At 39.1% G+C, this 23,591-nt stretch overlaps 1 protein-coding gene and 1 pseudogene across 1 annotated transcript in view; both read left to right on the top strand.

Moving 5' to 3' along the window:
• Nucleotides 1–206: 206 nt before the first annotated feature.
• Nucleotides 207–23,591, top strand: part of ASAH1 (N-acylsphingosine amidohydrolase 1) — a 33,758-nt gene continuing 10,373 nt past the window's right edge. The window contains exons 1-5 of the mRNA XM_033104908.1: nt 207–786; nt 12,289–12,335; nt 16,141–16,231; nt 16,780–16,866; nt 18,975–19,053. Coding sequence (XP_032960799.1) covers nt 709–786; nt 12,289–12,335; nt 16,141–16,231; nt 16,780–16,866; nt 18,975–19,053 — 382 coding nt within the window. The 5' untranslated portion in view covers nt 207–708. The remainder of the gene's footprint in view (nt 787–12,288; nt 12,336–16,140; nt 16,232–16,779; nt 16,867–18,974; nt 19,054–23,591) is intronic.
• On the top strand, nt 20,387–22,397 carry LOC117021667 (heat shock cognate 71 kDa protein-like; annotated as a pseudogene).

The following is a 23,591-nucleotide window of genomic DNA, read 5'->3' as shown; positions in this document are numbered from 1 at the left end:
TAGTCGTGGGGGTGAGGTTATCCCCCCTCTTGGCCCCTGACACTAATAACCTCACCCACGTCTGGCCTGCTCTCCTCGGAGGACAAAGATGGGTAGGGGTCGCGTTTTCGGCCCGCGTTGTGAGACTCTTAAGATGGGTCCGTTTCGTGGGCATTCGGCACCGAGTGGCTTGAGCGCAGACCGTCCTGGGCGGTCTGGTGACGCCGCACGGAAGGCACTAGGCCCGGAGAGGAGCGGGATCTCCGCCTTCGTGTCAGCGGCGGCCGGAACGTGAGGAGGCCCCCACCTTCAGGCTTCCAGGGGCTGCGCGGGGTTGTGCGAAGTTCGGCAGGGCAAGACCCGGGAGAGAAGTTCCTCCGCCGCACCCGCGGGGGCGGCACTTTGGCTCGGCCCAACCATTGCCGGCGGGGAGGGGGGTGTCTGACCAACAGCACGGTCCTAACGCGAGCGCTGACTCCCATCCTGCAGGTCCCTCCCGCGGACCTCTCCTCCATCCGGGAAGGCTCCCCGTTCCATTTCCGCGACACAGAAAAGCCCTGTCCTCACCTTCTCGCCCCGTCTCCTCCACGCCCTGCCCACCTCCCCACCTCGCATGGTGCGGTCCTGGTCGCCGGTCACGCGGTGGCGGGGGCGCGGTCTGCTCTGAGCTCAGGAGGTTCCTCTCGCTGTCCCTGCAAGCGATTTGTTGCGGCGTTGGCGGCTGGAACGATGCTGGGCCGGAGTCTCTTAAACTTCGTCCTTCTGATCGTGGCGGTCACCTGTGCCACTGCGCAGCACGTGCCGCCGGTGGGTGAGCTCGAGCCGAGGGCGCTGAGAGGGGCGCGCCGGGGGCGGGGGGAGGGAGGGCACAGGTGCAGGCATGGCAGGGCGGGGGTCGGCGTGGAGTCGGGAACACCTGGTCCGGGTCTGTGGTTACCTGCGCAGGAGTGTGGGGGAACCCCATCGCGGACTGACTCAGTACATCAGTAACAAGAAAACCTTTTAGGAAATCCTAATCTCTGCAGAATCGTGGTTGTGATTTTCACCCCCAAATTTAGGGGATCACTCTCGTTGTACCAGTTCCAGCCTCATGCATCCTGAACTGTTGAGAGAAAAAGTTCCACTCGACTGGTGTACATAACTCCAGCGACTGCTTGATGACTTTGGCGTTCTCTGCCTGGTGTCGAGGTGCTGAAGAAGTTGCAGCTAAGGATCCGAGGGCCCTGGGAAACGCTGAAGCGTCCCCAGGCAAAGCAGTGGGTGCAGCCCAGACAGGCCCCATGTGGTTGCTGTGGCCTTCACCCCGAGTCATGTGAACGCCTGTCCCATGGCTCTTTCCCCATGTGATTGCCTGTCCTGTGGCTCTTTCCCTGCGAGGAAGTCCCAGGAACACAGACTTGATAACTGCAAGAGGTAGTGAGGGACCAGCCTGACTCTTTATTTTACAGAAGAGGGAGTAGACGGAGAAGATGTCTAGCCAGAGGTCACGCTTTTGTTTACTGAAGCATTTCTAAACTCAAGCCTCTTGACGCCCAGTCTGGTGCTCTTTCATAATTCTCTTCTTTACAAGTACCGAGACTACATTTGTCTTTGCCAACTGATCAGAAAAAGAGGAACTTGTCCGTTTCTGATCTCAGACTTGATCGGAATGATCTTGCATAGCTTAAGCAGAATATTGACAACTGGGAGCAAGATGTGCTTTCTCCTATTCTTTTATTTCTCAAAGGAGAACTGCTTTAAGAATAAAATGGTGGGATAGTATGCATTACAAGTTGATATGATACAAAATAGCTTGTACAGTTGATTTCAATAACAAAAATGCACAGTATGTACATGTAGACAAGGATTGGAAGAGTATAAGGACAAATAAAATTAGTTTGCTTTAGTGTGGGTAGGGAATACTTTTTGATACAGATCAATGCCCTTCAGCCAAATCCACCAGGAAACACACTTGTAATTGAACAATTATTGCTCTGCATGAGGGAGAATGTACACTATGGCCAACTGTGGGGGTCTCTTGATAAAGGGCATTAGGAAAAACCTATGTCATAATTGGGATTTTGATTGTGCGATTTGGAGGTAGGTCTAAGGAATCAAGGGTTTGCTCTAGGTTGAATGCTTTTAGAAAATGGCACAATGCTATGATTGGGGAAAGAAGAAACAGTCATTCATTTATCAAGAAAAGGGAATGTTTGATATTTTGTGGGTTGCACAGTACGCTTGTTTTGTCTGTGTTTTGACAGAATCATGAGTGGCCTTGCCTTGTCTGATTTTATCTGGTCTCAGAGTAAGTTTACCTGAAGTAAGTGAGATTGGTTATATCCAACAGAAAAGCAGAAATGGCCTGGCTGTGAGTGTCAGACCAACTTGTGATAATATTGAGGTCTAGTTGAAAACCTCAGAGAAGTTTCAGATGTCAGGGGATACATTTTCTTTTTTCTCACTGCTTTATTTTTTTCAAGCAAAAGTATTTTAAAGGATGTTTTTAGAACAAGAAGAATTAACAGTCTCCATGAATTTAATAGTTCTTATCTAGAACAGTGGTTGTCAAAATGTAGTCCAGCTACTGGTGGTGTCAGTTTGGGAAATTGCTTTCACAAGTCTTTAATGAAATGAGAAAAATGAGGGCATAAAATTAAAATTATTAAGTTAGAATGTTAGCTTTTATTTTGATTTTATGGCCTTCCAATTTTTGTTGTTAAAGTGTTCTTTCTTTTATGTGTGTGGGTTTTTGTGTTGTTTTAACATCTCCACTTGGGAGAATAAAAATTTGGACTCCCTGGTGCTGGGGCCCTCTTAATTTTTTTACTGATATGGAAAATTCTGGCAGCCATTGGCTGAAAGGATTGTTGATACCTCACAGAAATTTAGTGATCTCAGTCTCTGACAAGAATAAGCAGTTTTTCACTTTGAATCATTTAATATGATAAATTGTTTGTAACCACACAGTAACAAAATATATTTCAAAACTACTTCCAATAAATGAATAATGAGGCCTGGCTTTAAATTACAAACAAAAGTCATTTGATATGGAATGTCTGTGGGTTTTGTTTTATTTTGTTTTTGAGGCTTTTCAGAATATGGCATATTTTAAGGTCTTCCTGAGTCATTCTTTACAATTGATTCTGTTAAAAAACCTATTAAGAGATGGTGGTTATAAGAGTGGTGCAAGAAAAGTCTGGAGGACACCTGGAGACGGTGTCATCCAGGGCTCTGTAGACCTTATTAAGGATTTTGAAGTCTGTCCTGAAAACACTGGGAAGCCATTGGATGGTTTTAAACAAGATGTGACAAGATAAATTTTTCACTTTGAAAAGATCACTTTGGATTGGAAGGGAGCAAGCGTGGATGTAAGGACAGTAGTCCAGGGGAGAAAACAGGGTGACTCCCAGGACGGTGATGCCAGTGGAGAAGGAGAGTAGTGGATGGTTCTAGAGAAAACTAGGTAGAATGAGCAGAGCGAAGGATTGGATGAGGATGAGAGATAGGCACCTTTCTGAGGTGCTCAGCTGGGCGAATGGTGGCATCACTACCAGGGAACACGTGGAGGGAAGAGTTTGGGGGTGGAAGATTGAAGATCATTTTCATTCTGGTTATGTTGAATTTCAGGTGGCACTGAGATATCCAGCAGGCCTTTGGGACTGGAGCTGAGAAGAAAGATATTTGGAGTCTTAGGCATATTATTTGAAGCCATTGCAGCTGGTGAACATTGATCAGATAGAGGATATAGGAAGAGAACAAAACAAGAGGCCGAGGCAAAGGCCAAGGGACCCATATGAATGTGTCAGTCGGGTAGAGAACTGACAAAGCAGCAGCCAGAATGGGAGAGTGAGTGCTGCGGAAGCTCAGAGAGAGTAGGACAGGTTACCTATGTTGAATGCCATTGAGATGTCAAGTGTCAGTTGTGCTTGGCAGCTGGAGGGCCTTGGTCACCTTGGCCAGAGCAGTGTTGGGAGCAGATAATGGATTGCAGTAGGCTGAGGAGTGATCAGAAGGAAACAAATCAGAGCGGGAGAGATGACTGTTCTCGGTAATCAATCTGAGCAGATTTCTAAAATGTGAAAATGAAACGTAATGGCTCAGTAATTAATTGCTGAATTGAAGTTATATTTATACATCATCTTCTCATATGAGTAGTAGCATTGCTGATATTTGCTACTAAATCAGCTTTTAGCAATGATTTCCACAAAGTTTCCAAAAATCACATAAACCCGATCTGGCCTGCCCACTTTTATTATAGTGCATCTGCTTTTCCCTAGTTCTCCAAAGGAAGGAATGCACAAGTATAATCTGCTCACTAAGTCAACAAATCTTGCATGCCTACTGTGTGTAAGACTTCGTTCCAAATGCTGGGAATGGGTCGATGAACAGTGTAGAAAGGTCCCTGCCCTCATGGAAGGTTTATTCACATTCGTTTTACCTAAATATTCCTAGTTTAATAGGGTGCCACCCTGTCAAAGGTCAGCAAACAATTGAAAAACTTTGCATGCTGAATTGAATTTGTTATATTTACAAGAAACATGCCCTTTCTTAGCATTCAGTAGGTGTGTATGTACTCTGTTGTACACAGAGAACATTTTAAGAAAAATTTTATTTCGAAAATAGTTGTTGAATTAAAGGATTGAATTAAAATTGTTAGAATTGTTCAGCTTCTTTTCTGGTATAAACACTGGTGTGTGCTATGTAATTTCTTTAAATTATCTCTCATTGCTTTTTTCTTAGTGTGTGAATATGACAAGCACACAGGGTTTTCTGAACTTCTCGTAGTCTTTTCATTGAGGTTCTCACTAATTCTGCAGGACTCATAGTTAAGGAGCTGTGTAAGTTATGTCATTTCTTTTAGGTGTGTAGCATTCAAGTCATGAATGAAACAATTTTCACTTTCTATATTATTTTCCTAAATATAGTATGTCCAGTAGCTCTATAATTAGTTTTTCTGAATGAGTGGGAAAGACATAAAGACTGATTAATTTCAAAGAGGTTCAAGTTCCTATAAATAACCAGAATAACTAGAGAATTCACTGCCCCAGAAACTGTTTACAAAATGTTTTACAGAGATTTTTCACCACTTCCTCTGGCCATAGGAAGCAAAAATGAGAAAGACCATGTGAGAAAGAGTAATTGAGATCCTAAGTTGGTTGTGTTTATTCCCACAGCGGAGTAGCACAGTATACCAAGCAGACTACATAATATTCTTATCCTATCATCTATTTATAATCTTTACCTCTTATCTATTTAAATGTTTACTTATCTTGATAAGGTTGTCTATTATTAAAACCAGGTGTAGTTAAATGTGGAGACAGTAAGAAATTTTAAATAACAAATGAGCTTATTGTAATTATTTCAAGTCTATACATAGATTTTCATGCTGTTTTTCCTTACAGGAGTCTCCCTTTTAGATGAGGATGTAGCTGTCTCCACTCTAGCCCCAAATGTAACCTGTTTAAAATGACTTCTTTACCTTTCGCTCTTACAGCCAGATATCAGTAGATATCATATCTATATAATTCATGTTTATGTATTGCTGCCGGTGCTATCATAGTAAAATGTCTTATGGATCTTAGACTCCTACATGTGTGACAGCTAATTTGCGCTCTTACCTCTGGGGCAGGTTGCATTCTCTCCTAAGACATGACAGAGCACTTTCAACTTTCCTCACAGTTGTCTTGTAAGAAATAAATAGATTCTAGTAATCATCAAAAGCCCTGAAGGAAGTACAGATTCCTGTTAGGAATTCAACTGAGGCAGTAGTTTTGTTGTTATCTCTGTGGGAAGCTGAGAGAGCAGGGAAAGCGGGAACTGAGGATCTAGAAACTAACTGGGTCTGTCGTCAGCTGTGTAACCCTCTAATCACTAATAGAGCTGGGCTTTGCATCCAGAACATGACCCTAAAGTTCCTGATAACTTGTGTCAAGTGAAGTGAAAAAGGGTCTGGAGGCTTGAGCTAGAAATAAATGATAAAGATTTATTTAAAAATCTTAGGGTTTGTAAACCGTAAACTCTAGGCAATACCCAGTGTTCCAAAGAAGAAAGAAAAGCTGAAAGTTCTTATAGTATGAAGAATCAGCCTGTATTCTTAGCCTCTGAATTGGTCTGAGATGGTGATCCTCTAGATGACTGGTGATCTGAATGCATATATATTCTTTCCTTTGCAATTCAGGGGGGGAATCAGAGGGGTTTTCTGGAGGTTTGATGTATATCCAGGCATTGACATAACTGGAAAAATTCAAAAATTTAAGTCCCCAGGCTGGTTAAAACAAGAACAGAATTGTTTCTTCATGCCTGAACCTACTTGATTGTAGTAACACATTAGTTTGACAGTAGTGATGCCGTTTTATTTCTTCACTCTGTTCCTCACTTGAAATTTGGAAAAAGGGCATTTGGATTTTTGTGTATCAAATCCGAAACAACACAAAAGTTCTGATATTTAAAAGAATCTTACGGTGAATAAGTTAGAATGAAGTAAAAGTTGAATTTCTAAAGTTAATAATGGCTCTTATTAAATTATGGTTTTGGAAAATCAGTAGTTGTAAATTAAGACTTTCTTAGGTACGCTTCTTTTTGGTATCCATTTCCAACTTTACTAAACAAGGACTAGTGAATTTAGAGTATGTTGCCTCCATTGTAGTTATATGTTGTTACTTACAAATAATTTTAGATAATGGCAGTTAAAAACACGTTTAAAAATGTCAGAAAATCACTGTGTGAAAATCTTCCACATAATGTAAATGAAGTCATGCGACTTTAAATTTTAATATTTTAAAATTTGTATCAAAGTGTAATAATTAAAGAAAATGAAATAATATAGACAGGCTTGTGACGAAAAGCAACATTCTCCTGCTTCATTCCTTCTACTCCATCCTCCTTCTCTAGAAACAAACATTTTTCACTGTTTGTACGCGGGCGATATTTAACCAGAATCTAACTCTACTGTGGTACTAGTTGTTGGCAGCTCAGTCTGGTTTGATTAATGATTGCCCATGTCATATTGGGTGCTGAAAGTTTTTATTATACTGTCACCCCCTGGGTATCTTTATTAATGTTGCTACTCATAATATGTTTGTGCTGAATTTTTCTGAATCAACTTTAGGCATTGTCTACTTTCATACTGCATTGGTGGATAAAAAATTAGCTTGCTTTCAACAATCTTCTCTATACCTTTCTTTTTTTCTTTTTTTAACAGTTTTATTGAAATACAATTCATATACAATTCACCCACTAAAATTACACATTTAATGGCTTCAGAATATTTATAGAGTTACACCACCATCAGTACAATAAATTTGAGAACATTTTCGTCACCACCCAAAAAGCCCTTACCCTGAAACCTACCCCTCAGCACTAGGTTACCACTAATATTCTTTCTGTCTCTATAGATTTGCCTATACTGGACATTTTAGATAAAGGGTATTATACAGTCAGTCCCTGGTCCTTTGTGACTGGCTTCTTTCACTTAGCATGATGTTTTCAAGGTTCATCCACATTGTAGTATGTTTTAGTACTTCATTCCTTTTTATGACTTAATAATATTCCAATGTATGGCTACATCATAATTTATTCATCCATTCATCAGTTAATGGAAATTTTGGTTGTTTCCAATTTTGGCTGTTGTGAGTAATGCTGTTATGAACTTTTGTGTACAATTTTTTGTGTGCAAATATGTTTTCATATCTCTTAGGCTTATACCTAGGGATGGAATTGCTGGGTCACATGATAACTATATTTAACTGTTTGAGGAACTGCCAGACTGTTTTCCAAAGCAGCTGTGCTATTTCACATTCCTGCTAGCAGTGTATGAGGGTTCCAATTTCTCTACATTCACGCCAGCACTTGTTTTATTGTTATTGCCATCCTACTGGGTGTGAAGTGGTATCTCATTGTGGTTTTGATTTGCATTTATCTCTTGGCAAATGATGTTTCTAGTTGCTTCTTTTCATGTACTTATTAGCTTAACATCTTTGGAGAAATGTCTCTCCAGATCCTTTTGCCTATTTTTTAATTGAGTTGTACGATTTTTATATATTCTAAATACAAGTCTCATCAAATATATGATATGTAATTGGCATAAATGTGAGGGTTCATTTCTGGACACTCATTTGTATTTCATTGATTTATGTCTACCTTTATGCTTATACTGCTCTGTCTTAATTATTGTAGCTTTGATAGTAAGTTTTAAAATCAGGAAGTGTTAGTCCTCCAAATCTGCTATTCTTTTTCAAGATTGTTTTGGCTGTTCTGGGTCCCTTGAATTTACATATGAATTTTAGGGTCATTTGTCTATTTCTGCAAGAGAATCAGCTAGTATTTTGTTAGGTATTGCATCGAATTTGCAGTTCAGTTTAGAGAGTATTGCCATCTTAACAGTATTAAGTCTTCCGATGTATGAATATTTATGTCTTTCCATTTATTTAGGTCTTTAATTTTTTTCTTCAGTGTTTTGTAGTTTTCAGCGTACAAGTGTTGCACATCTTCAGTTAAATTTATTCGTGCATATTTTATTCTTTTGATGCTATTATAAGTGAAATTGTTTTCTTAATTTCATTTTCAGTTTGCTTATTGTGACTGTATAGAAATATAATTGATTTTTGTACATTGATCTTGTATCCTTCAACCTTGCTGAACTCATTTATTTGTTTTTAAAAATTTTTAGTGGATTCCTTAGGATTTTCTATATGAGATTATGTCATCTGAAAATGAGACAGTTTTACTTCTTTTCCAATTTGGATGCTTTTTGTTTAATTTTCTTGCCTAATTGCCCTGGCTAGATACTTCAGCACAATATTGAAGCAGTGAAAGTAGACATCCTTGATCCCTCTACCTTTCTCTCCCATTTTCTTCTTCCATTCTATATATTTTACTCTTGCTTAGTAAACATTGATAACATAATTATAACTATAATCAAGTCGCCCATGTTTCGTCTGTATGCCTCCTTTTAAAAGATAAAAACAGTAAACAGTGTTTAAAAAAGTAGATTTGTAAATAGTGGTCATTGCTTAGTGTACTATGATTACATTTCCTTTTCTATAATTCTAAAGCCAAAACTAATGGCACTGAATGAATATTCAAATGTATTCTCTACCAAATACTCATATTCGTACCACATTTTAGTTTGCTTTGTATTTATATCATTTTCTATACAGATTTTTTTTCCCTTGGAGTTTCTAATTGCTTTCTTTTCTTTTTATCTCAGTAGAAGAAACCAAACCTATGCCACCATCACTATATCTTGTATATTTTTCAGCTTCTGACTTATTTTCTCAACATTTTTGACATCTATTCTTCTTGAAACTTACTGAATTCCTGTTCTAGTTGAGACTGTTCTCTAGTTGGGACCATACTTTTCTAATAACTACAGTTTACCCCATAGTTTCTGATTTTTTTTCTTTTGTTCTTACATTCTATGCTCTGGCTCAGAGTAGCAGTTATTTTGGAGAGTAAGAATAATACATGAGGATGAAAAGAGAATTAAATGAGGGGCCAGTAAACAGAAAATAGCCCCCATCCTGACCTCTGCCTACAGAACTGTGTATGGCATTATTGCTGGGCAAAAAACTAAACACACAATCTCTCTCCTTCTCCTCTCTTTCTCTGTCTCTCTGGGTTTTCCTCTGAAAGGGTTTCACTACCTCAAAGGGTTTTCCTCTGAAGAGACTGAATAAATAGTCTAGCAAGACCAAAGGCCGCTTGTATGGGTGTTGGTACCCTAGAGCAGTGGTTAGGAAACAGCCAGCAGGCCAGATCCAGTCTGCACCTGTTTTTATCAGTCCTGTGAGCTAAAATGGTTTTCACATTTCTAAAAAGTTGAGGGCGTGGGATCAAAAGAAGATTAATATTTTGTGCCATGTAAAAATTATATGAAATTGACATATCAGTGCCCATAAACAGATTTGTGTTGGAACACAGCGACACTTGTCCGTTTGCTGATTGTTTGTGGCTGCTTTACGACCGCCATCTTTGAGTTGTTTCAAGAGAGCCTGTATACGGTGCACTCACGGCTTTTCACTGCTGCTCGGGCACTTCAGATAACTCAACAACATTTTAAGTGCCACATGTATCAATATATTGTGTTATTTTAATCTTTAAAAAAATTACTGGTGCAAACCTATCATATCAAAGTGTGAAAATGTTCTCATGAGACAAAGTGAAGTATGGATTATCTTGTTACTGATTTAGATGGCAAAGCATTGTTTGTTATGCAGTGACACTAGAATTCTGGTAAAACAAGACAATAAACGTGACAGTACAAGATTAAGCAGTCATCACAATATTCCCAAATTACAGGAAAAAAGTGATCAGAAAAAGAAGAAAATGTAAAGCAGAGTGTCTCACCACAGCAGAATTTATCTACAAATTTTAAAAAAGTAAAATGAGGCTGCAACCAAAGTAAGTCTCCAAGTAGCTCATTGGTTAGCAAAGAGAGGAAAGCCACTTACCAGTGGTGACTTAAAATTGAATTTGATTGCAGCAGCAGAAGAAATGTGTCCTGAGAAAATTTGTTTACACTGTTAGCCTGTAGATGAGAACAGTTGGTGCCAATATTAATATCAATTAAAGAACAAGGCAAACGGTTCCCAGCTGTTTTTCTTGGCTCTTGAAGTTACTGATCAGTTATGGATACTTATTAGAGCATCAACACCAAGTTTAAGACTAAAGAATTAATCTCTATGAATAGTCTGTATGAAGCAACTACAGGCAAGGATGTTTTCAGAGAACTTGAGAATTCAGTCATTTAGTAAGACCTAAAGTAGACTCTGCTATGATGTGTAACAACTGACAGTAACAACTGACATACAAATATATATGTGGAGCAAAAAAAGGCTCAGTTGGACAAATGTACAGAACTTGGGAAAATGCACGATGTTTAAAGCTTGTCATTATTATAGTATCGATTGCAGGTATTTTATGGAAAATACTTAAGTCTGTCATGTGTTATTGAACTAGTAATGTCAACAGTGAATTTTTTTTGCTCTCATAGACTTAACCATCATCATTGCTGTGAATTTTTGTAAGCAATAGATGCTGAATCCCCTCCCACATAGCAGTTAGATAGGTTAGCAGCACTAAAGGTTTACTGTGATTTTTGAGCCCAGGGCCGAGACTGAAATTTTTCTAAACAAGAAGAACCACCCTCAACCACTATTATTGAACATTGAGTGGCTTTGGAAATTAGCTTTTGCTAAGTTGATACTGAATTGTCAAATTAATATTTAATATGTAATACTTTATATTGTAATGATTTACACATAGTATATAATTTAAATTCTAATGATTGACAAATCTAATGATTTGATACTTGATACTATTGCTTAATAAAACCAACCTAAAATTACAAGGCAAAACAACACTTATGTGAGAAATTTATACTGTAGAAAGTTATTTTGACAATTAGTGTTTGCGTCACATGTACTTTATACAAGCCACTTTGTATACTTCCCATACTATTAAAAGTTAAAACAAGATGTAAGAGCTCCATTGTCACACAAATTTGCTGTCTCATTCATTCATTGCCTCAGCAGTGGCCTCAATGTTGGGGGCCATCCTTACCTGAAGGAGCACAGAGTTTTGTAGTGAAGAGAGACACAAACAAATAATTATAACGCAATGTCATAAATATGATAATGGAGATGTGTACAAATGCTGTGGGTGTATAGAGGAGGAGATGACTATTTTCATATGGTAAGTAGATGAAGACGTCACACAAAAAAAGGCAGCATTTGAACTGGATCTTAGAAATTAAAGCCTAGAGTTCACCATGTAGAGAATGGGCATTCTAGCCAGGGAGAACAGCACATGCGTAGGCATGCCAGGATGAGAGATCATAGGATATGTTTGCATGTGGTTGTACATAATAGGGGGAGTGGCAGGGATGGTAAATTATGGCCAGATTATGAAGAGCACTGGATAGTGTGCCCTGAAAATCTGGTTTGGGATGCACATCCCTATTGCAATAGAGTTGGCTCATAAATTCAAGTAACGTCACATCCTATCAAGTAATTTAATGACAAATCAACCTATTTAACACAAACATTCTCCATCTACTTTCCTACATGTCCTCTTCATTCAATATATTTGCAGTAGAGAAGCCTAATTACAACACCAGGAACTAGTGCAAGTTGAGTTGAGATTGAAAATGCACTTAAGTTTGAGATTTTAGAAAATTTTGTGGGAGGAGAAAACTTAAGAGGTATTGAAATGGTCTAAAAGGGCAAATCATTACTTGATTTTTGTCGTCACAAACTTTAACTGTTTTTGAAAATTGCTTATTCAATTTGTTATTTTCTGAAATTTTACGTTTTCTTTGTTTTTTAGTGGACGGAGGACTGCAGAAAATCAACCTACCCTCCTTCTGGACCAACGTGAGTAACCATCAAATGATCAAAACTCAGTTTAACCTTTGTGGAGATTTTTCCTATGTAATGATCTCATAAAAATAACGATAGTGAGTAAAAACTTGTCATGCCCTCTATCCTCAGAAAGACAAAAATTTTTCTCCCTCAGGTTTGTGTATTATGCATTTGACTAAGACCCTGGACAAATATGAAAGTACCCCATGTTTAAAATGTCCATTTCTAGCCCATCAAAATAGAAAAGAAAAGAAGGTTTCTATTCTCCGCTAAATTCTTTTATCTACCAGTAAGCGCTGTTCTCATCCTGACAAATGCAGAGCTGACCTGTGTTTTTCTGTGGTGCCTGAGTATCAACTACCAGATTATATTGAAATAAAAAAGTCCAGAGTCTTATATGTGAAACATTCAAGAAATAAACCCTGGCATGATAATCAAAGCTATCAGGGGAAAAGCAGGATTGGAAAACATAAGAGAAGGGCCAATATCCTGTTTTAGTGTATTTAACATTTAATATTTTTAGTCTAGGTGTATGTATATGACCTTTTCAAATCTTTTGTGGCTACATAGCTCTGTGAGAAAGACTTAAGAATAGCCCACCAGCCCAGAGGGTACCAGGATGTAGAAAGAAGAAAAAGGTATAAGGAAGGGTAATCTTTTTGGCCCTGCTCTTCCCTCCCGCTGATAGTAGCCTGTTAGGGGTAGGGGAAGGCAGAATACAATTCTAACCGTAATATCAAGATGACATTTGGTTTTTGTAGTGCTCCAATTATATATTTTGTACTGCACTTGCCTAAATTATGTGTCCTGGACAGCCTCTGTTCCAGATACAGTGAAACTAGAATAAATTAAATTCTTTTGATTTACTTACCTTTCTAAAGAAAGAGGCAAATATTTGGCAGGAAGTAATTTTGAAGTAATCGATGTCTGTGTTATTCTAAAGCCCAGGCACGTTCCAGCCTTCTCTCTAATGGCTTGCTCTCCCGAGGTCCTCCTTTCTGTCACCACTGGCACCATATTAGTCTCTAGTGCCTTGTTGATTGTGTGAATCTCTTGGCTGGTCTCACCGCCCCAATTCATCGAATATTTAATGAGTACCTTCCACGTTTAGGCTTTTTTCCTACTCTCTTTTATGTGCATTTTATATGTGTCTATGAATTGATTGCCCAGCAAATCTTCCCTACTTTCTTTTAACTGGTTCCAAATTGCCGAATGTGTGTGTGTACATACAAGTGTATATACACACACATATACCAATAAACACATTTTTCTCATACATCTACATTATATAAATATTTTTCATATAATGGTATGTAGAAAATGGTATTTCTGCTGGATTCCTTCCTACCTCGCTAGTCTGTTCCCAACCCAGAACTCCTCAACTCTGCTCTGATCCTTCTCTTCTCTGAACTACAAATGGATCTTGAGATGTGGAAGAAAAGTGTGGTGTTCATATACCTTTGGTTGACAACCAATCCTCCTGTACCTTTCAGGTCATCCTTTTTGATCAAGTGTGTAGATCAAAAGGTACACTGGAGGTATGCCTGGGCAACCATGAGGCAGGAAAGAAACGCCTGTTTATCCAGCTTGACCAGTCACTTCAGTACTGGAGGTCAAGGGACTGGCACCAGAGCACCCCTGAACCCATCTGTATCCCATTAGCATTTCATTTCTACTGCTCACTGGTGCTCAGCATCTGCTCTGTTATTTGTATAGGTGTGTGTGTCACTTGGATTAGTTTCCAAACCTCGGGGAGCCAAGTGGGTCCAGTCAGTGCTTAATGTTGATTATGAGCTGGGCACAGCAGATGCTAAGTCTCAAGAACAATGTCATGTTAAGTGTTTATTGTAAAGTAGGAAAATAGTCTATAGTAATTACTATTGATTGAATACCAGTCCTGCTAAGTAGTGTTTGCATATTTCACTCAGTAATCCTCACTGCCTTCATAAGGTAGATACTGTGTATTTGTCTAGGAAATTGAGGTGCAGATGTTCAATACTGAGATATTTTATAAAAATGTTTAATGCGAAGTATGGGATCATGGCCGAGTGTTAGTTATTAAGATAATTTTGTTAATCAGATTAACAGTTCTTTCAAAGAATTCTGATTAGTGGAGGTTTTATTATAGAGAGGTTTCTGGGGTCTCCCCATCCCTACTTAATTTAATCCTCTGCTCTAATGAGTTCATTTCCTCTTCATTTCTTCTTTGGAGTTCTTGAGCCTACTGAGGCTGTGCACTGAAAAAGAATCAGGAATCTAGGGCAGATCTAGGGCCCTGGTTTGGGTTATATTGATTGTTATGAGGGGAGGAGCGGCTGATTGGAGTTCCTGTAGAGCACGTCATATGTCAGAGCCACCTATGTGCACAGCTTCAAGAGGCCACTCAGTTATCATTGCTGTTAGACACACGTGCAAATGCACACTGGCGGGGAGGGGAGGTGGTCAGCAGCACCTGCTACTGAAAATCATTATTGAATTGTGGGACAGAATTTTACATGTTCAATTATGATCGGTCAGAAACTGAATTTGTCTCTATGTAAAGTTTTTTCTAGGAGTTAAGTACTTATATTAAGTATTTAATATAGACATCAGCTGCTAGGGAAATGGCATTTTGAAAATGCTTTGAGAAGGAAAAAAAAATTCATTTATTGTGATTTTGTTTAAATGTATATTTCCAAAATTGAGTGTGCTTTCCTTTTCTATCTGAATCACAACACAAGTGGCTGCTGGTTAACAGTTTCATAAAACGTTATACATACACCCAGGACCCAAGCTCAGTGGCATTATTCAGAGAATCAAATAATTATTCATGACAACAGATATATAAATAGGACCACAACTCATGACTTTTAGGAAGTAACCTGTCTCTGCTGTAGATGTAAGTCTGGATAACACTTTAATTTACCAGCCTGGTAACGTCGTCCCATGCATCAGAGTACGTACACCTTATGCTTCTCTGGAGCGGAGCAATAATGGAGCAAATGCTGGCTATTTTCAGGAATAGTTTTAAGCTGTTAAGTCACTGAATGGCACACCCTTAGAGGCTATTTTAGTTTAGTAACAAGTGCCGGAAGATAATGTTTCCATAGGGACAGAAATGTTGTCGAGTTCATCTACCCGAAATAAGGCCCAGGTCCACTGATAAGAGAAGGGCGTGGGTGTTGCTGTCTCCTCCTAGCAGAAATGGCTGTATGTAAATTGATGAGTAGGGAGTTAGGAAATGGGTATGATCAAACAGTGCTTGGGCTTGGACTTACTACAGAAGAATGAGAAGAGAGGAAGTATATTAGGAACAGTAAGATGGCTGAGTGACTAGTGAAGGTTCCTGAAACCAGCCATGGGAAGCTAATACCTGTTGTCATTTTGGGGTCTTAAAAGGTGACCTTACTGAAGCCAACACTAGAGACAATGATTTGGCAATAGTGTTGGACTGTCTAAGAGGGAATTTTGACTAGGAAACCAATTAAAGAAGTCCCCAAGCTTAGAGAACAGGAGGGGGAAAAAAAGGCAGGCATTTCCTAGTGGTGATATTCAGGTTATACTCTAGAGCCAAAACTGATTCTTTCTCATATCACCAGTTCACACTAACCTCGCAGAATGTATAATTCTATTCTAAGATTTCTGAAACTACTTATGATTATATATACAACATAGGACAGAAGCACCGGAAAATAAGCTTTTGCAACTTTTGATATGAGTACTAACTTCTGTATTGTTATTAAGCATATGTCTATAACATATCCAGATGGATATAATGATCTAACCTCCATCAGAAAAATGCTTGTCACATTGCAAGATGATACACCTCTCATTACAGCTACAGGGGTCCAGTTCCGTGGTACACCATAAATCTTGATTTACCGCCCTACAAGAGATGGCAAGAATTGATCACTGAAAAGGCACCAGCGGTATGCTATGATTCTTTTGTGGTTTTTTTTTTAAGGAGGGTGCATCTCACAGTGGCGCATGCAGGGATCGAACCAGCAACCTTGGTGTTATCAGCACCATGCTCCAACCAACTGAGCTAACCGGCCACCCCGCTAGGATTCTTAAATTTCCTATTTCTGACATTACTGAATATAATTGCATTTATAAATGTACACTTCGTGAAATTACACACCAAGTATTTTAAGAATGGACTTTGGATACTTTTCTGTCATTTACAATAAATGATAATAGATGAAAAGATGTCATTCCTCTGTAGTTTGCTCTTTTGCTAGCCATTGACTTTGTTTCTTTCTCTCTGTATCATGTACCTTCATCTAACTAGTTAATTGTGTTAAAGATGTATTATGTTTATACATTAATTGAAAATATTTTCAGTTAGCACTCTTATTTTGTTTAGATACATATGGATAAATCAAAAGGTCTGTATCTGTTTTCATTATACTGATATTAATCTTAACACTTCTTTATGTTTCTTATTAATTAGTTGATTGATTCATTGACTTTTCAGCTCAAGGTGATCGTGAATTCCATGAAGGATGTAGTAAATGCATTTGTTCCAAGTGGAAAAATTATGCAGATAGTGGATCAAAAGTTGGTAAGAACTATTATTTCACACAATAAATTTTAAACACACACACATACACACAGTTCAGAAAAGGCTGTGATACTGATACCTCTTCTAAGGAGTTTGGACTTGTTTGTATTTATTTTAGACTGCCTTCAAAGCTTCAGAGGGATTTAAAATTCTGGGACTTGGTAATATTAGAGTAACAGGACTAAAATAGCATGGCATATTTTGGCAATTAACTGCTCTTTAATGTTTTTTAAAAGTATGGACAGTTTTACAGAGCAATGGGCAAAATACACATATTTCATCTGGGAGTACGGCACTTTCTTCCTCTTATATATACTTGAGTTTGCAAGTTCACTATTGAAAATTAGGGTTTTTTCTTAAGTACTTTGCCTTAGTATCTCAGGACATCTAAAGATTTTTCTCAGCCAGCCCTGTATTTCATGGAGTCTCTTAGGAGATGTGACCATTGAAACTTACTTGCCTTGTGTGTTCCTTGTGGTTATGCATTCACCAAACCATTTCATTTTCTTCCATTTCTCAGCCCTTTTTTTTCATTTAGGTGGAACCCATGGAAAAATCTAGGTCCTGGCCCCTAGAACCCCCTGATCACCCCTTTTCAGTCTTGACTCTGGGGCCCTCACTGGCCTGCAGGGTGCAAAGGACTGGGGAGGACACCAGGTCCCAGGGCAGATGTTTTAATCTCAGCACTACTGAAGTTTGGGATTGGATACTGTTTTGTTGTGGGGGCTCTCTGTGCATTGTAGGATGTTTAGCAGTATCTCTGGCCTCTACCCACTGGACGCCAGTGTCACCCCTTCATTTGTGTTAGCCAAAAATGTCTCTAGATGTCACCAAATCTCCCCTGGGGAGAAAACCACCCCTGGTTGAGAATTATTGTTCGCCAGGCTGGATGCCTTGGGCATATCATTCCTATGATACTTGCACCTGCCAACCACCAAACCTGCTCTCCCTCAGGTTTCTGCTCCCTGGGCCTTTGATTAAGGCTCTGCTTTATGGTCAGACTAACCAGACTCCCCCCAAATACATGTTGGCAGGAGCAGCAGCAGCAGACTCCCCCATCTCCACATGCCCCAGGCCCCCCAGGCATGTCAGCAGGGAGGACCACATGCAAGGGGTGCAAAGCCTTTGTAATCAGACAACACGGGGGGTTTTGTGTAGCCTTTAAACATTGGGGTTTAAGGTCGGATCAGTCACATACTAGCTGTGTGTCGTTTGACAAGTTTCTTAACATATGAGACTCCAGCTTTCTCATCAGGGAGAATTTCCTAATAACATATTATCTATGATGGTTTTGAGGGTTCAGTGACATACTGTGTGTTATGCACAGCGCCTGGATGTAATAAATGGTTAATAAATGTTCAATAAGTCATTTTTGTTTTTAAGTTGAAGGAACTATCCCACTTGTACTGTGCTTTGAATTCCTAGGGAATCACATAATGTGCTTAGTTAGGTCACATTACACACAGATAGCAACCTGGTGAAAAATGAGACTTGGACATTTTAAATAATTATCTTAGCAAGAGGCTGTGAGCTTAAATCTTGATTTCATTGTTAGTGCATAGTTACAGTTAAGGAAAAAAGTATGATATCCAGTATGATAAAAGTTGAATTTGCCCGTGTGTCCTTGTTTGCTAACAGAATGCAGTAATGCATCTTAGCCCAAGATCAGCTATTAACCGTGACCAAAGATTTCGTTAGTGACTAGAATACGTATGTTTTGATGTATGGGAAGGAAATAGTAATGAGGGAGTAGTGCCAATGGCTAACGGGTGAGTTTGAATAGAGATAAGGAGTGCTAGTTGTGATGGTCCTGTGTTGTGGGTCATACGAGGTCATCCAAGTGGAATTATTCCAGTTCCCTGTCTCTCTGGAGAATAGGGTGAAATACAATCTGAGAATCACCTGAGAACAAATGAGCTTAGGGATTCAAAAGCAAGAGTTACAGTGAGTATTGCATAGATCTTTAAGAATTACATGATGTAAAAGTATTTTTAAAAATAACAGATCACCTGTTGTGGCAGCAGTATGTAGAATCAATTATATGTAAAAGAACCAAATCTCAAAGCAACCTTTTAGGTTGAATGATTGTTAATTTATTTGGTTTTCAGCCTGGTCTACTTGGCAACTTTCCTGGCCCTTATGAGGAGGAAATGAAGGGGATTTCAGATATTACCGGCATACCTTTAGGTAAAGTTCATTTTTCAGCTTTTAAAAAATTGATTAAACCACTTAAAATGTTTCTATTGAGGTGTTGTATACATACAGTAAACTGCACAGATCTGAAGTATACAGCACAGATCTGAAGTATCAATAGGGTTTTAAAAATGCATACTGACCATAATCACAAACTCAGATCAAGATACAGAAAATTGCAGCTATCTAGAATGCTCCAACATGCCCCTTCACAGACAATACTGAGTCCCCCAGGTGACAGCTATTCTGACTTCATCATAGATTAGTTTTGCCTCTTGAACTGCTTATAAATAGAACCGAATAGTATGAACTGTTGTGTCTGAAATCTTGCGCTTATCATTAAGGTATCGTGTTTCCCCGAAAATAAGACCAAACTGGAAAGTAAGCCCTAGCATGATTTTTCAGGATGACATTCCCTGAACATAAGCCCTAATGCATCTTTTGGAGCAAAAATTAATATAAGACCTGGTCTAATTTTCGGGGAAACACGGTAGTATGCTGTGGTAAGAATAGGATATTGGGTTGTTTCCAAATTTTGGACATTAGGAATAAAGCAGTTATGAACATTCTTGTACATGTCTTCTGATGAGTATAATGCACTCCTTTTTCTTGGATGTATACTGGGTTATAGGGTAGCTGTATGTAGGGTAGTTAGCCTTGTAGGTTCTTCCACCCAGTTTTCCAAAGTCATTGTATCCATTGATAGTCAGCAAAATATAATAGTTTTAGTTTTCTCCACTTGGTACTTTTCCACTTGATAGTCTTTTTTTATTTGAGCCATTTTGTTGAGTTTTTATAGTACCCCATTATTGTTTAATTGGTATTTACCTGATGACTAATGCATTGAAACAGCTTATTGACCTTTTCCTTCCTTCCTGTGCTTGTTAAAGTCTTATGCCCATTTTGTCTTAGTTGGAAGGAATTCTTTATGTATTCTGACTAAAAGCCCTTTGTCAGATATATGTATTCCAAGTATCTTCTCCCAGTCTGTAGCTTGCTTTTTTATTCTCTTAGTGGTGTCTTTTGATGAACAGAAATTCTACATTTTAATGAAGTCCATTCTCTCATTCTTTTATGGGTAGTACTTATTGTGTCCATTTAAGAAATCTTTGTTCTCAGTGTACTTAGAATCATCAATGAGCCAACTGCTGCTGCTGTTGCTTATGGCTTAGGTTGGAGCTGAAACAAATGTGCTGATCTTTGATTTGGGAGGTGGCACTTTTCATGTGTCAATTCTGGGCACAGGCTCTCTCAGCCCCACCTGGCCTTCCCTGGGGCCATTCACAGAATGGGGGCGAGAATGAAAGTTCCAGAACGCTGTGCAACCATGTCTAACGGACCTGTAGTAGTCATTGATCTTGGCAATGACAAGACTCCTGTGTAGGTGTCTTCCAGCACGGAAAAGTGGAAGTAATTGCCGGTGATCAGGGAAACAGAACCACTCCAAGTTATGTCACCTTTACTGATACCGAACAGTGGTGCCGCAAAGAATCAAGTTGCACTGAACCTCACCAACACGATTTTTGTTGCCTGGTTGGACATAGATTTGATGATGCTGTTTAATCTGATATGAAGCATTGGCCCTTCATGGTGGTGAATGATGCTGGCAGGCCCAAGGTCCAAGTAGAATACAAGGCAGGGACAAAAAGTTTGTATCCAGAAGAAGTGTCATCTGTGGTTTTGACAAAGATGAAGGAAATCACAGAACCCTACCTTGGGAAGACTGTGCCCAACGCTGTCGTCACAGTACCTGCTTACTTCAGTGACTCTCAGGTCAGGCTATCAAAGATGCTGGAACCATTGCTGTTCTCAGTGTACTTAGAATCATCAATGAGCCAACTGCTGCTGCTGTTGCTTATGGCTTAGGTTGGAGCTGAAGCAAATGTGCTGATCTTTGATTTGGGAGGTGGCACTTTTCATGTGTCAATTCTCACAATCGAAGATGGAATCTTTGAGGTCAAATCTACAGCTGGGGACACCCACTTAGGTGGAGAAGACTTTGACCACCGAAGAGTCCACCATTTTATTGCAGAGTTCAAGTGTAGGCATAAGGAGGACATCAGTGAGAACGTGAGTGCTGTCCGTCACCTCCGGACTGCTTGTGAATGTGCTCAGTGCACTCTGTCTTCCAGCACCCAGCCCCGTATTGCAATTGATTCCCTCTATGAAGGAATCGACTTCTATACCTCGATCACCCGTGCGTGATTTAAAGAACTGAGTGCTGACCTTTTCCATGGCACCCTGGACCCTACAGAGAAAGCCCTTTGGGGATGCCACGCTCGACAAGTCCCAGATCCATGATTTGTCCTGGGGGGTGGTTCTACCTGTATCCCCAAGATTCAGAAACGCCTACAGGACTTCGTCAATGGAAAAGAGTTGAATAAGAGCATCAACCCTGATGAGGCTGTTGCTCATGGTGCAGCTGTCCAGGCAGCCATCGTATCTGGAGACAGATCTGAAAGTGTTCAAGATTTGCTGCTGTTGGATGTCCCTCCTCTTTCCCTTGGCATTGAAACTGCTGGTGGAGTCAGGACTGTCATCATCAGGTGCAATACTACCGTCCTTACCAAGCAGACACAGACCTTCACCGCCTGCTTTGACCACCAGCCTGGTGTGCTTATTCGGGTTTATGAAGGTGAGCGGGCATGACTAGGGATAACAACCAGCTTGGCAAGTTTGAAATCACAGGCACCTCGTGGTATTCCTCAGATTGAAGTCACTTTTCATATTGATGCCAGTGGCATCCTCAGTGTCTCTGCTGTGGATAAGAGTACAGGAAAAGAGAACAAGATTACCGTCACTAGTAACAAGGGGGGTCTGAGCGAGGAAGCGATGGAGTACACGGTCCAGAAAGCTGAGAAGTACAAAGCTGAAGATGAGAAGCAGAGGGACCAGGTGTCTTCCAAGAATTTACTTGTATCCTATACATTCAACATGAAAGCAATTGTTGAAGATGAAGAACTCCAAGGCAAGGTCGATGATGAGGACAAACAGAAGATTCTTGACAAGTGCAATGAAATCATCAACTGGCTTGATAAGAATCATACTGCAGAGAAGGAAGAATTTGAACAACAGCGAAAGAGCTGGAAAATGTCTGCAACTCCATCATTACTAAGCTGTACCAGAGTGCAGGAAGCATGCCAGGAGAGATCCCTGAGGGCTTCCCTGGTGGTGGAGACCCTCCTTCTGGTGGTGCCTCTTCTGGGCCCACTGTGGATGGAAGAGGTTGATTAAGCCAACCTTGAGCATAGATTTAGCATTGTTCCACACAGAATACGGAAGCACCCAAATTTGTAGCAAATTCCATGGCCATTTTAAAGGTGAGCTTCTGTCTAGTAAATAACAGCATTCTTGATACTTGAATATGGAATAAGTGCACAGGGAAAGGAAATAACGATGCACTTTATACGCACTGTATTGTAAAGTATAAAATGCAATGTCTTAAATAAAACTATTTAAAATTGGAACCATAAAAAAAAATCTTTGCATACTCCTAGGTCATGAAAATATTCTTCTCTATCTTTTCTTTTAGATGTCTTATGTTTACTTTTTACATATAGTCCTATAATCTATCTTGAGTTAACTTTTGTGTATGGTATAAGTTAGGGGTCAAGTTTCAGTTTTCTTCCATATGGAATATCCAGTTGACTAAACACCATTTATTAGGAAGACTATTCTTCCCTCGGTAAATTGCAGTGGTGCCCTTGATGTAAATCAAATGATTGTATATATGCCTGATTATGTTTGGAGATTTTCTAATAAGTTTCATTTATCTATTTTTCTTTATACAAGTACCACGCTACTGCAATCACTAAAGCTTTTTAGTAAGTCTTAAAATTATATAGTGTAAGATTTCCAACTTTATTTTTCTTCAAAATTGTCTTAACTGTTCTAGACCCTTTGCATTTCCATATAAATTTTAGAATCAGCCTGTCAACTTTGACAAAAGAGCCTGTTGATATTTTGAATTAGATTATAATACTGAGTTTTCCAGTCCATAAACATGATATATGAAATTTCAACATTTATTTAGTTCATTGATTTCTCTGAGTTGTATTTCTTTTTTTTTAGGGAGGAGGTCTTGCATATCATTCATTCATCGTATCCTTCATCATATCATTTATCATATTCTTAGATATTGATGGAAGCTGTTTTTAAAATTCTAGTTCCAGTTCATAGCATTTAATAAAAGACTTTTTCTGCTATCCCAAAAGTTATTTTTAACTTACCAAGCTATATAAGTTGTTTTTACAAGAGAGATGATTGAGAATTTCAGAAAATCAGTAGCATTTATCTTCAAAAGTGGCTAGATTTTTTTTGTTTTTGCTTCTTTAGAAAAATGATTTTAAAGAGATAATCAAAACATACAGAAAATATATACTTGCAGCCTGTATGAGAAGTCTTTAATTCCTTCATTCTATAAAGAACTCCAGCAAATGAATGCCACATATAAATATCTCAAAATAAAAATAGATTAAGAAGGTTAACATACCATTCATAATAAAAGAAAATTGAGTGGAGTTTCACCAAAA

Source organism: Rhinolophus ferrumequinum, chromosome 4 (genome assembly GCF_004115265.2).
Source record: "Rhinolophus ferrumequinum isolate MPI-CBG mRhiFer1 chromosome 4, mRhiFer1_v1.p, whole genome shotgun sequence".
In the NCBI taxonomy this organism is placed as follows: Eukaryota; Metazoa; Chordata; class Mammalia; order Chiroptera; family Rhinolophidae; genus Rhinolophus; species Rhinolophus ferrumequinum.
This window is presented reverse-complemented; position numbering and strand designations above follow the sequence as displayed.